Source organism: Rhinoderma darwinii, chromosome 6 (genome assembly GCF_050947455.1).
Source record: "Rhinoderma darwinii isolate aRhiDar2 chromosome 6, aRhiDar2.hap1, whole genome shotgun sequence".
In the NCBI taxonomy this organism is placed as follows: Eukaryota; Metazoa; Chordata; class Amphibia; order Anura; family Rhinodermatidae; genus Rhinoderma; species Rhinoderma darwinii.
The window spans coordinates 59,043,023-59,055,615 of NC_134692.1; the positions used below are offsets into that span (position 1 = coordinate 59,043,023).

The 12,593-nt window shown below is 39.5% G+C and overlaps 1 protein-coding gene across 3 annotated transcripts in view; it reads left to right on the plus strand.

The window, feature by feature from the left end:
• Positions 1-12,593, plus strand: part of PARD3B (par-3 family cell polarity regulator beta) — a 1,147,141-nt gene that overhangs the window by 778,976 nt on the left and 355,572 nt on the right. For 2 of the 3 annotated variants that reach the window (XM_075829835.1, XM_075829836.1), the window contains exon 20: positions 3,077-3,367. In XM_075829835.1, coding sequence (XP_075685950.1) covers positions 3,077-3,367 — 291 coding nt within the window. Of the gene's footprint in view, positions 1-3,076; positions 3,368-7,022; positions 7,496-12,593 lie in introns of those variants that run through there. The other variant, XM_075829837.1, reaches the window with a different exon arrangement.

Here is a 12,593-nt window from a genome sequence, read left to right on the forward strand (position 1 = left end):
AGCTCTGCCTGTGGCAGGGCTTAAGAGATGCCTGTAAAAATGACGATATACTGCAATACATTAGTATTGCAGTATATTGTACCAGCGATCTAACAATCGGTGGTTCAAGTCCTCTAGGGGGCTAATAAAATGTGTACAAAGAAGTGAAATAAAGTTTATAGTAGTGCAAAATAAATTGAAAAAAAATAAAAAGTTTAAAAAAAAAAACCTTTTCCCATTTTTCCTCTAAAGTAATTAAAAAAATTAAAAAAAGTAAGCAAAATTGGTATTGCTGCATCCGTAAAAGTCTGAACTATTACAATATAGTGTTATTTAACGCGCACGGTGAAGCGGTAAAAAATAAAAATTGTAAACCACCAAAATCGCAGTTTTTTGGTCACTTTAGCTCCCAAAAATGTTTTCATAAAAAGTGATCAAAAACTTATATGTACCAACAAATGGTGCTAACAAAAACTACAGCTTGTCCTGCAAAAAATAAGCCCTCACACCGCTCAATGCATGGAAAAAAGTTATGGCTTGAGAATGTGGTGAAACAAAACTATTTTTTTTTTAACAAAAAGTTTTTTGTTTTTTTAAAGTAGTAAAATATAAAAAATTCTATATAGATTTGATATCACCGTAATCGTATTGAGCCACAGAATAATGTTAAGTTGTTCTTACCACACGGTCAAAGACGTAAAAACGGAACCCAAAAAATAATGGAGGAATCAGAGTTTTTTCCAATTTCAGCCCTCAAATATTTTTTTTTCACAAAATATAAGCCCTCACACCACTCTATTGACGGAAAAATAAAAACGTTATGGCTCTTGGAAGGCGGGAAGTGAAAAACGAAAATGAAAAATCAAAAAATTTCTCAGATTTTAAAGGGAATGTGTTGCCAGAAAAACATGTTTGTTTTTTTTTAATTAAACATTTAGTGTGTAGGTGATTAAACATTGTTCAAATTTTTTTTATTTTTTTCACGAGTCAGGAAATATTATAAATTAATTCTAATTTATAATATTTCCCATTGCTGGTCACTAGATGGAACTATTCCCAAAATTGCAGCATTGCAAAATTGGGTAAAAAGCCCTCGCTCTAGTGAGCTCTCAGCATCCCCCCCTCCTTTATCCTGGCTAGTGTCGGGATAAACGAGGGGTTTGAACGGTCTAACCTCCTACACTGTGTGTCGCCATTTTTTGAGCTAACACACAGTGTAGTAGGTTTACATACAGTAGTAAACGTACACAAACACAAACATACATTGAAATCTCTTACCTGCTCCTGCCGCCGCGGCTCCCTCCGGCCCGTCCGCTCCGTCTGCTGCCGCTGGTCCAAGTGCACAAGTCCGGAAGCCGCGACCGGAAGTAGTAATATTACTGTCCGGCCGCGACTTCCGGTCCACAGGAAAATGGCGCCGGACGGCGCCAATTTCAAGTTGGACTGTGTGGGAGCGGCGCATGCGCAGTTCCCACACAGACGGCGTACACAGAAGTGGATGGGACGGGACCCGTTCGCAGTCTCTATGGGACTGTGGCTGCCGTATTCCATGTCTGTATGTGTCGTTAATCGACACATACAGAAATGGAACAAAAAATGGCAGCCCCCATAGAGAAGAAAAAGTGTAAAAATAAGAAAAAGTAAAACACAAACACACAAATAAATATAAAAGTTTTTAATAAAGCACTAACATCTTTAACATATTAAAAAAAAATTGTGATGACACTGTTCCTTTAAGGGATTAAAGTAACAATTACAAGAATGCTAGAACCCAAGCTTTCCTAGCAGAGCATTGCCCAGAGCATCACACTGCCTACACCAGCTTACCTTCTTCCCATATTGCATCCTTTTCCCATCTCTTCCCTAGATAAACAACGTACACGCACCCGACAATCCACATGATGTAAAAGAAAACATTATTCATCAGACCAGGCCACCTTCTACCATTGTTCCATGATCCAATTTATATGCTCACGTGCTCATTGTAGTTTCTTTTGGCAGTGAACAGGAGTCCACATGGGCAGTCTGACCAGTCTGTGGCCATGCAGCCCCGTACACAACAATCTGTGATGCGCCGTGTGCTCTGGCACCTTTCTATCGTAGCCTGCATTTACTTTTTCAGCAATTTGTGCTACAGCAGCTCTTCTGTGGGATCAGACCAGAAGGGCTAGCCTTCGCTCCCTACATGCGTCTATGAGCCTTGGGCGTTTATGACTCTGTCCCTAGTCAGTTACAATCACTGGCAATCAGAATGTCAGTAAGTCAAAGAACATTATGTCTGCAAGTTGCCTAGAAATAGTATACAATTTAACAGTGTGGAGAATACCCTTGAGGAATTGCATACAAAACAACATCTTCGCTAGGAAGGATTTGGAGAGGAATTCTCACCTTTATGTATTTTTAATATCCGTTTCCCAGGCAGCATGAATTAGCTTGTCTGAAAGAGATGTTGTGATCAAGGAGAAAACACGCCGTGCTTTCCAGCTGTCCCTAATTTCTACAGACAGTGGTAGAACTTGTCCATTGTCCGTGGAAACTTTATACTTGGAAATTTCTTTAGATTTCGATACAGGATATGTTCTTTAATCAGCCTCTTTCAAGTGTCAGGTGCTGTGGGTTTGATCAAATCTGAATATTGAATTTGAACATGTTAAATGCAAAAATATAATGTTATAAACCCTACAGCAGATCAGCAGTGATCATTCTCCAATTTGTTTAAGTTTAGCCATTTTTAAGGAAAAGTGTCAGTGTATTCTATTACATAAATGGACAACTGGGGTATGAAATGAGAAGATATTGTGGAATTACATCTCCAATAACTTAACTATGGCTTTGGTCCCAATAAGTACATTGAATGCAATGAGAAAAGATACTACATAGGAAGATAGTGCTGTTATCAAAAGCCTGGTATAAGCAATTGTAGCATAAGCCCAACTCACTATTATTGAAAGTCTTGTTCAGCAAGTAGAGTTTACATTAACAGTTCATCTCCCTTATTGACTATAATGAAATGTTCATGCTGTTTCCTGAAATAGTTTATGGATTTTCTTGTGGAAGGATCTAAGTGATTGACTGTTTTATCTTTTGTGATCTTCAGGATTAATGCAAAGCACCAAGAATTAAGGGAAAAACAGGCCAAAGTGTTATGGAACTTCAGCGCACCCCATGATATTGAAGACGATGACATGGACCCTAATTATGCCAGAGTGAACCACTTTAAAGAGCCCCCTCCTCCGCAGCACAATTCCCACCGGCCCTATTCATCTACAATGCCTGGGTCTTACAGTTACCCTAGAGAGACACTATTGTCTGCTTCAGAGAGGGATCACGTTCAAGACCTTTACGCTAAAATAAACAAGAAGCAGCAGGCACCGGATACAGTTGACAGGTAATAACTGCTACCAAACAAACCTTATCGCTCTTTGGGCCTTGATGGCAAGATGCTCATTAAATGAAGTTGTATAAAAAATTGCATATGATTACACTTTACCTTTTTTCCCTGCTGTGAGGTATCATGCCGTTTCAATTAGTCTGGGGAAAGATAGCGGAACTGTGGCATTTGTATCCTGGATCTAAGCTTTGCCTCTCAAGACTGATTACCCTTCTAAGGCTTTTCTATAGGGGGCTGGCGAGGAAACAGCAGCATTTAATCCATTTGGCCATTTAAGGATGGGTTAATGATTTAAAAAATACCAAGTAATCATTGTTGTAAAACGAACAACTTCCCGGTGAGCCGTGTCAACGGAACTTTCTGCCTGGCCTTTCCTGCACTAATGTCTCACCCTAAGCTCTGTGTCCTGCCATGTATTGATTCTGGACACAAAATAATCAAAGAAATCTCATTCTGCGTATAAATAGATATTTTACCCTTCAGTATCCCGAAGAGGAAAGCAACACGTTGCAGGATGCATAAAGGCCAATATTTTCTTCATCAATTAAAGTTCTCAGAGCTTTGAGATAAAGAAAGATCCAGACGAATGCATTGTGGAAAGGCAATCCCCATGTTCACTGCTGCTGGATTGAGTAGCTGCTTTTGAACATTATCCCGCTAAGCACACAGTCGTTCATGGATATTTATAAATAGCCGACAAAAGGCTTGATTGTAGAGCATGATAAAAACGACCACAACGGGGAAAAAACCGCAACCTTTATACCTGCTGCTGGAAAATCTCGCCAACCTTTTATTCTTTTCTGATTTTTTCCATTTGATGCCTGCTTGTTCTAAATTTGTACATAAATATCTAGATTAAAACATTATAGTATTTAGCCGCGCTGATTAAAGGGCCGCACTTAGCGGAGCATTAATGAGCGCTTCACACACTATTTTCAGCTCCAGTAATGTTCTTTGGGTTAATTATGAATCCATTAATAATATGCTATCAATTTGAAAGATTTTAAGGTAATTATCCAACTTATAAAGTGCTCCCACTAAACCTCTCTCTCTTCCCGTGCCCCAATCACAATGAATGTTTGAGCATGAAGTGTAATAATATCAATGGGGTAATTGTCTATAAATTGTTAAGAGGTTTTTTGTTTCCTACTTTCTCTCTTTTGGGATTCATTTTTTTAATTTTTTCCGTGTCTTGACTTTGTTTACTTGGTCTGTGGGTGGACTGCTCTTCTTTTTTTAATTACACTTTCTGTTGAAGTTCTTTAAGTAACGATGCTCGAGGAACATACATTTTTTTTTGCTTGCTTTTATACATAATATGTAGATTACGTTTTTTTATTAGAAATATAGAAAGAATACATCTTGAGACTTAAAGGGGTTTTCCAGCCACTAAAGGATAGGCCATCAAAAGCTGATGGATCAGGTCCGACTTTCGGGACCCCTGCCAATCAGCTGTTTTGATGGTGTCACAGCGCTCGAAGGAGCGCTGCTTCCCCTTCATTTCTTCTTGCTCATTGTGAGTTGTCAACACTAATTTAGTGGCGATTCAAAGGTATTGCAGCCTTTTCTCTCATTCACTTCAATAGGAGAAAAGGGCTGCAATACCTGTGAATCACCGCTACATGTGTGTCGACGATTCACAGTGAGCAAGAAGAAATGAAGGGGAAGCAGTGCTCTCCCCTTCAAAACAGCTGATCAGCTGGGGTCCCGAAAGTCGGTTCCCGACCCATCAGGATAGGCCATCAATTTTTAGTGGCTGAAAAACCCCTTTAATGCTAGATTTATATAGAGACTTTCGGCCGGATTTGCCGCTGTAGACACCATATTGGAGATTCAAAAAAAAAAAAAAAAGCTGCAATTACGCTACATGTGAACATACCCTTGTTGATTCATTACAAAAGCTCAGTGACTCTGGTAACAGCACCCACCAACCAAATTGTGACTTGTAATTGAAGTGCTGTCCCCCAACAAATCATAGGACTGGTGCATTTATCTAGTATTAAACATAAATATGTATGCTCCTATATTGATTTAGATCCTGAACATAGGAAATGGACTACTCAGCGCTATTCTTAATCAACTTCAACCACTGTCTGTGTAGCAATCTTTTAGTATGTTCTTGTTGTCTTTAGTCACTGCGTTTGGGGTGACGCTCCTGGGTCAGATTACAATGTTACTTGAATTTCTCGTACTAGCTCCATATATGCTTTTGACAAAATCTGTTTTATTGTCTTTCATTCGGAATCATGTGTGAAATGTGACCATAAAATTTACCTTAATTTGCCAAACTTTCCTGATAAGCTGACACGAAATGTCTGAGCTACTGAGTGGATTCTTGGAATCAGTATGGGATTAGCTAATGCCTCAAAGTATCTGATTGTATCATTGCTGTCAGTGCCGTGATTGATCACAATGAAAATTGCTGCCTTCTCTCCATGGACATATCTTTGTAGTTTTATATTGTCAATTCGGTTTCCTCGTTGTTTGTAATGATCATAATTTCTGGAGATCTTTTAATGAAAGGGGCTTACATATGTAATGGATTACATATTTGTACGCATACCTGAATAAAGATTAATTGGATGATTACATTGTGTCATATAATTAAATACGCTACATGTGCATGTGTTTTTATAATATTAAATAATATTATAAATGTGCTATCGCCTCATACGTAGATCTCTATGGTTATGTACTCACGTAAACATTAGGAGTTGCCACCTCCATTCATTCAGTTTTCCAGGGCGGAGTGGACAAACATTAGTTAGTATATACTCGTGCTCATAAGGTTGTTGGCCTATATGGGAAGCAGATATTTGATGCATAGCAAAAACCCAGCGCTGTATGTGCACAGTAAACTGTGGTATTGACCTGCTGTAATAGACGATATCTGGTGTAACCGGCAAATATTTATTTCTGTTACCTGTATAGCGCCAACATAGCCCGCAGCAGTGTACAGTAGTTATCCTCACTTACTGCCCCCATTGAGCCTCTTCATCTGAAAAATTTATCTGTATATTTTTGGAGTGTGAGAGGAAGCCGGAGTACTCGGCGGAAACCCACGCAACCATTCGAGTAACAATGCAGATGTTGTGTCCTTGGTTAGTTCTAAACCAGGAACCCTTTGCTGAGCGACCTTGATGCCCTGCAATCACTTCTGCGACCTATAGATGCCAAGTGTGTTCTTCAAAAGAATATTCTCTGCCAGGTGGTTTCCCCTGCCAAGAAAATAGGGTGAAGTATGGATGGCAACCCTTGCTATGTGACCTTAAATCTTCATTTTCCAAATCCTTCTAAGGTTTAGCACTCCTCATCATAGTTATTCCATAATAATATTTATGTATCCACTACTGTGTATTATTAAGATCACATGTTTCTAGTATTTCACAATTTACTATGTATTGAAAGCTCCTTTAGATACAGGACCTGATCCTCTTTTAGAAGACGTTATTGCATAAACCCCATTGTCTTTATATCAGCATAAATTCTGCATGGTGTGCTAAACCTTTAAACATGCCAGCGTCCTTGTACTCTCACCTATTTCACATTATCTTGCAGCTGTCAATCACACCCTGATTTGCCAGATTTGTTGTCTTATTTCCATAACTTTTTATTCTTCAGAAAAAAATATTAATGTATTTGTCTTATCCAGGAAAGTGCAGTTTGCTGTCATCTGAAAATGAGAGCAAGATAAGTGGAAGCACCGAGCCACAGAACATCTTTTCAACAAAGGGAATGTGTAGGGTTTAGCAAAGTGATGACATGCAGTTGAAAAACATGAGCTTTATTGACATGTATTTCAAGGAAAATTCATAGGAAAAAAACACACTTGAGATCTGTAATCAATCTAAAACAATCGTCTCTGCTGGCAGGAGTCTCGTCCCTGTTCACATGTACCTGTCTGCTTTTCTGGTGCAGTCGCTACTTGCGATGTGCAGTTCGGTCCTTCATGAAATGTTTTGTATTAAGACAAACTCCCAGAAAAAAGAAAAAATGTTTTTTGTTTTATTTGCTTCTGGTTTATGTTCTTATTTTTCATATTCTAACACATTCAAAATGCAGAATTGTCAGTAAACAGAAACTTTTTATGTCACTTAGGGCCTGTTCACATCACCGTTCGCTTTCCTTTCCGGGGCTCCGTCGAAGGTTTCCGTCGGGTGAACCCCGCAACGGAAAGTGAAAGTACAGCTTCCGTTTCAGTCACCATTTATCTCAATGGTGACGGAAACATCGCTAATGGTTTCCGTTCGTCACCATTCCGGCAGGTTTCCGGTTTTCCGACGGAATCAATAGCGGAGTCGTCTACGCTATTGATTCCGTCGGAAAACCGTAAACCTGCCGGAATGGTCATGAACGGAAACCGTTAGCGATGTTTCCGTCACCATTGAGATCAATGGTGACTGAAACGGAAGCTGTGCTTTCACTTTCCGTTGCGGGGTTCACCCGACGGAAACCTCCGACGGAACCCCAGAACGGAAAGCTATTTAATTTTTAGGATACTCCTTCAAACTCCTTTCGGACTTCCTAAGGCCAGGTTCACACAGTGTAGTCTAAATGTTTGGGCACTAAGATCTTCCACCATACAGCTCCAAGAAACAGAATTTGTAAAGGTGTATACTATACCTAGCATCCAACTGAAAGAGACATTTGGGACAAGCAACTGTCTGTCAGTCAGTGGGCAATTGGCAGTACCCAGAGTGTTCTCAGCCATACTACATGGGTGACATTAGCTGACAGACAGGGCTGTCCTCCCAGGGCTTTTCAGGGCAGCACCAACCGTAAATTTACTGGAATTTACTTATAAATAAAAAAGATACGGGTAGTAACAAATTCATGGCCACCACCAGTAAACTGCTATGGACAGCTGCATTACATTAGAAATTGGAAGGTATAGACGAAAAAAATTATTTATTGAACTAATTGCAAATAGTTTAACATAATGCTCGACAGTAGAATTAAAATTGTCTGTTCTGTTTTGCATTGGTTTCATTTTAGGTCAACTTTGTGGACACAACTATTTGTTAAACACTGATCTTTAGCTCATTTATCTAAGGACATGCAATATATTATATTAGTTTTGCTTGCCATTTCCTATATTAACCTAAGATAATGCACTTTTACGTACCATATATTGTGTTTTGCATTGCATAATCGGTGAAAATCACACTAGTTTATTTTGTACTCACTATGGTAAAAATATGTTTAATAATGATTTTATTGGAAATAATAATATTTTTCTATCTGTGTAAGGAAATATACATTTTTGAATCTTAGGTTTAAATGTAAATAGATATTGATTTTCTCTAATATGTGAGTTCATGTACAATTTCTATAAATGGCATGACATAAGCAACCTTTACATAGTCTATGTAAAATAGCTGAAGTATAGTTTATTATACTATAGTATTATAGTCTATTATTTTTGTATATGTTAAAAATATTTTATGCTTGCAGAGTGATTTTTATAGTATAATCTTCTGATATATTGAATAAAACAATACTTACATACTTATAATAAATATTATTTATGAGCACCAGTCATTTTAAAGTTTCACTATTATATTTTTTATTAGAGAAATTAATTCCTCAGTATACAATGATTAGTTTAATACTGGATTGTATTAGGGCTCTAAGCTCTATTTCTTTGGTACAAAGATCATTTTTATACAATCATATATTAGTTTAGTACTGCATTGTATTAGGGCTCTCAGCTCTGTTTCTTTGATACATAATTTTTACATAATCATATATTTGTTACATTTATGAATTTTTGAACACAAGGCCGCCACTAGGGGGATCAAGCAGAAGAAGGATTCATAAAGAAAGTATTGTACTCAGTGAGCCTTTATAAATCGAAAATTAATTTCTGTGCGACACCAACCTTCTTGAAATTCTGGTCTCCCAGGGTTTAAGCAGGTAGGCGCTAAAATAGAGAAAGTTTGTGTATGTTGGAAATTAATGAACGGACTATGATTCTAAAACAAATAGGTTCCATATTTCTATTATTTCATATAAAGGGATAATTTTTAACCCCTTGTCGTTGCAGCAAATTTTTTTTTCCAGTTTTGTCCTTCCCACATTCCAGAACCCGTTACTTATATTATTCTGTTAACATAGCTGTATGAAGCCTTTTTTTTTGCGGGGCGACTTGACATTTTTAACCCCTTCACGACTGCCATACGGCTATATACGTTCCAACTAACGATGCCCCATGCAGTTGTAACGTATATAAAACGTATAGAAATGTTGGCAGCCTGGAGCAGGGTTTAATGAGTGCAGTGCTGCTTCATTGTAAGCAGCGCTGCACTCTCATGTTTGCCGGGGATTCCTCTCCTAGAGAGAGTCCCTGACGTCTCTCCATCCCCCCTGATAGTGCAAGCCCCTTGCAGATAGCACCACACCCCCCCCCCCTGTAGATAGCGCCATCTAAACTCTCTCTAGGAGATTGCTCTGCCCTGAGATTCCACTCCAGGAGTAGCCCCTGACATCTTTGTGCATATTTGGACAGTGACGTCAGGGGCTACTCCTGTCGAAGCTCTGGCAGGGGACTCCGATCTTAGATGGAGCCCCTGATGTCGCTGTCCATATATGGACAGAGACATCAGGGGTTCCCTCTAGGTGCGAAATCCCCAGCCAGAGGGATTTTGCTCCTACAGGAAACTACAGTGGTGCTATCTACAGGAAGGGGGTGCCATTTACGGGGATGATGCTATCTACAGGGAGGGGTGGCGCTATCTACGGGGGGAGTGGCACTATCTACAGGGGGAGTGGCACTATCTACAGGGGGAGTGGCCCTATCTACAGGGGGAGTGGCGCTATCTACAGGGGGAGTGGCGCTATCTACAGGGGGAGTGGCGCTATCTACAGGGGGAGTGGCGCTATCTACAGGGGGAGTGGCGGTATCTACAGGGGGAGTGGCGCTATATACGGGGGAGTGGCGCGATCTGCAAGGGGGTGGCGCTATCTGCAGGGGAGTGGCGCTACCTACAGGGGGGATTGCACTATCTACAGGGGGGATGGCACTTTCTGCAGGGGGTAGCACTATCTACAAGGGGTGTGGTGCTATCTACAGGAGGGTGCTATATACAGGCAGTGTGGCACTATCTACATGGGCACTGTGGCATTATATGGGCACTACCTACAGTGGAAACTGTGGCACTATGTGGGCACTTCAGCATTATTTACAGTGAGCACTGGCACTATCTACAGTGGGCAATGTGGCACTATCTACATGGACACTGTGATGTTTTCAGGTGGCTAGGACAAATAAACCCTAACGAATGAAATTCATCCATTTTTTTAACGTCCATGAAGAACGGATGACAAATGGCGGTTAAAAACGGTCTGTCAGCCAGGAAATGGATTCAAATTTTGAGACACACGCATGCAAAACAGCCATGAAAAACTGACAGTTTAAAAATTAAAAACATGGAATTAATTAAACTAAGGGCCTGTTCACATCACCGTTCGCTTTCCGTTCCGGGGTTCCGTCGGAGGTTTCCGTCGGGTGAACCCCACAACGGAAAGTCAAACTGAAACCACAGCTTCCGGTTCAGTCACCATTGATCTCAATGGTGATGGAAACATTGCTAATGGTTTCCGTTCGTCACCATTCCGGCAGGTTTCCATTTTAACGACGGAATCAATAGCGGAGTCGATTGCGCTATTGATTCCGTCGGAAAAACGGAATCCTGCCGGAATGGTGATGAACGGAAACCATTAGCAATGTTTCCGTCACCATTGATATCAGTTGATGTTCAGTTTACTTTTTACGGCGTTCGAGTGGTAAAAATGAGATATTAACTTTATCCTGAAGTTCAATACAAATACAGTGATACCAAATTTATATAATTTTTTTTTATCTTTTACTACTTTTACAATATAAAAACAATTTGTGAAACAAAAATTTGTTTTGAGTTGCCATATTCTGAGATCTATAACTTTTTAATTTTTCCATCATTGTAGTGTGAGCTGTAGTTTTTATTGGCACCATTTTGGAATTAAGGTGACAAAAATGACAGCAATTCTGGAATTTTTTTCTTATGGTGTTTACTTTATGGTTTAAATAATTATATTATCTTTAATGGTTTAGACTTTTATGGACACGGTGATACCGAGTTTTTTTGTGTTTTTTTTAAAATTTACATTACTAGGGGAAAATATATATTTTTTTAACTTTTAATATTTATATTTTTTGTATATTACTAAAAACTTTATTTAAAGAGTAACTGTGCTTTCAAAAAACTTTTCATATGTCATAAAGACATATCAGAAATTTGCATTGGTGGGGGCCCGGCTACTTAGACACCCACCATTGCTTAATGAAGGTGAAGAAGTGTTCAGCTGAGCACCCTGACTCTTTGGCTGTGATTGGTGATCTTTGTCATACTAGAACATACTAGAACATTTATGAGCCTGTCTCTAGCCAAACGTGGAGCGCGGATCACAGCCAAAGATGCAGAGCGCTCAGCTGAACCTTTCTGGACAATCGCTTCAGTCAGCACCCAGACCCCCACCAATCAAAACTACTGATACAGTGAAGGAAATAAGTATTTGATCCCTTGCTGATTTTGTAAGTTTGCTCACTGTCAAAGACATGAACAGTCTAGAATTTTTAAGCTAGGTCAATTTTACCAGTGAGAGATAGATTATATATATATAAAAAAAAAAAGAAAATCACATTGTCAAAATTATATATATTTATTTGCATTGTGCATAGAGAAATAAGTATTTGATCCCTTTGGCAAACAAGACTTAATACTTGGTGGCAAAACCCTTGTTGGCAAGCACAGCCGTCAGACGTTTTTTTGTAGTTGATGATGAGGTTTGCACACATGTTAGATGGAATTTTGGCCCACTCCTCTTTGCAGATCATCTGTAAATCATTAAGATTTCGAGGCTGTCGCTTGGCAACTCGGATCTTCAGCTCCCTCCATAAGTTTTCGATGGGATTAAGGTCTGGAGACTGGCTAGGCCACTCCATGACCTTAATGTGCTTCTTTTTGAGCCACTCCTTTGTTGCCTTGGCTGTATGTTTCGGGTCATTGTCGTGCTGGAATGACCTGGTGGAGGGAAGGAGGTTGTCACTCAGGATTTGACGGTACATGGCTCCATCCATTCTCCCATTGATGCGGTGAAGTAGTCCTGTGCCCTTAGCAGAGAAACACCCCCAAAACATAATGTTTCCACCTCCATGCTTGACAGTGGGGATGGTGTTCTTTGG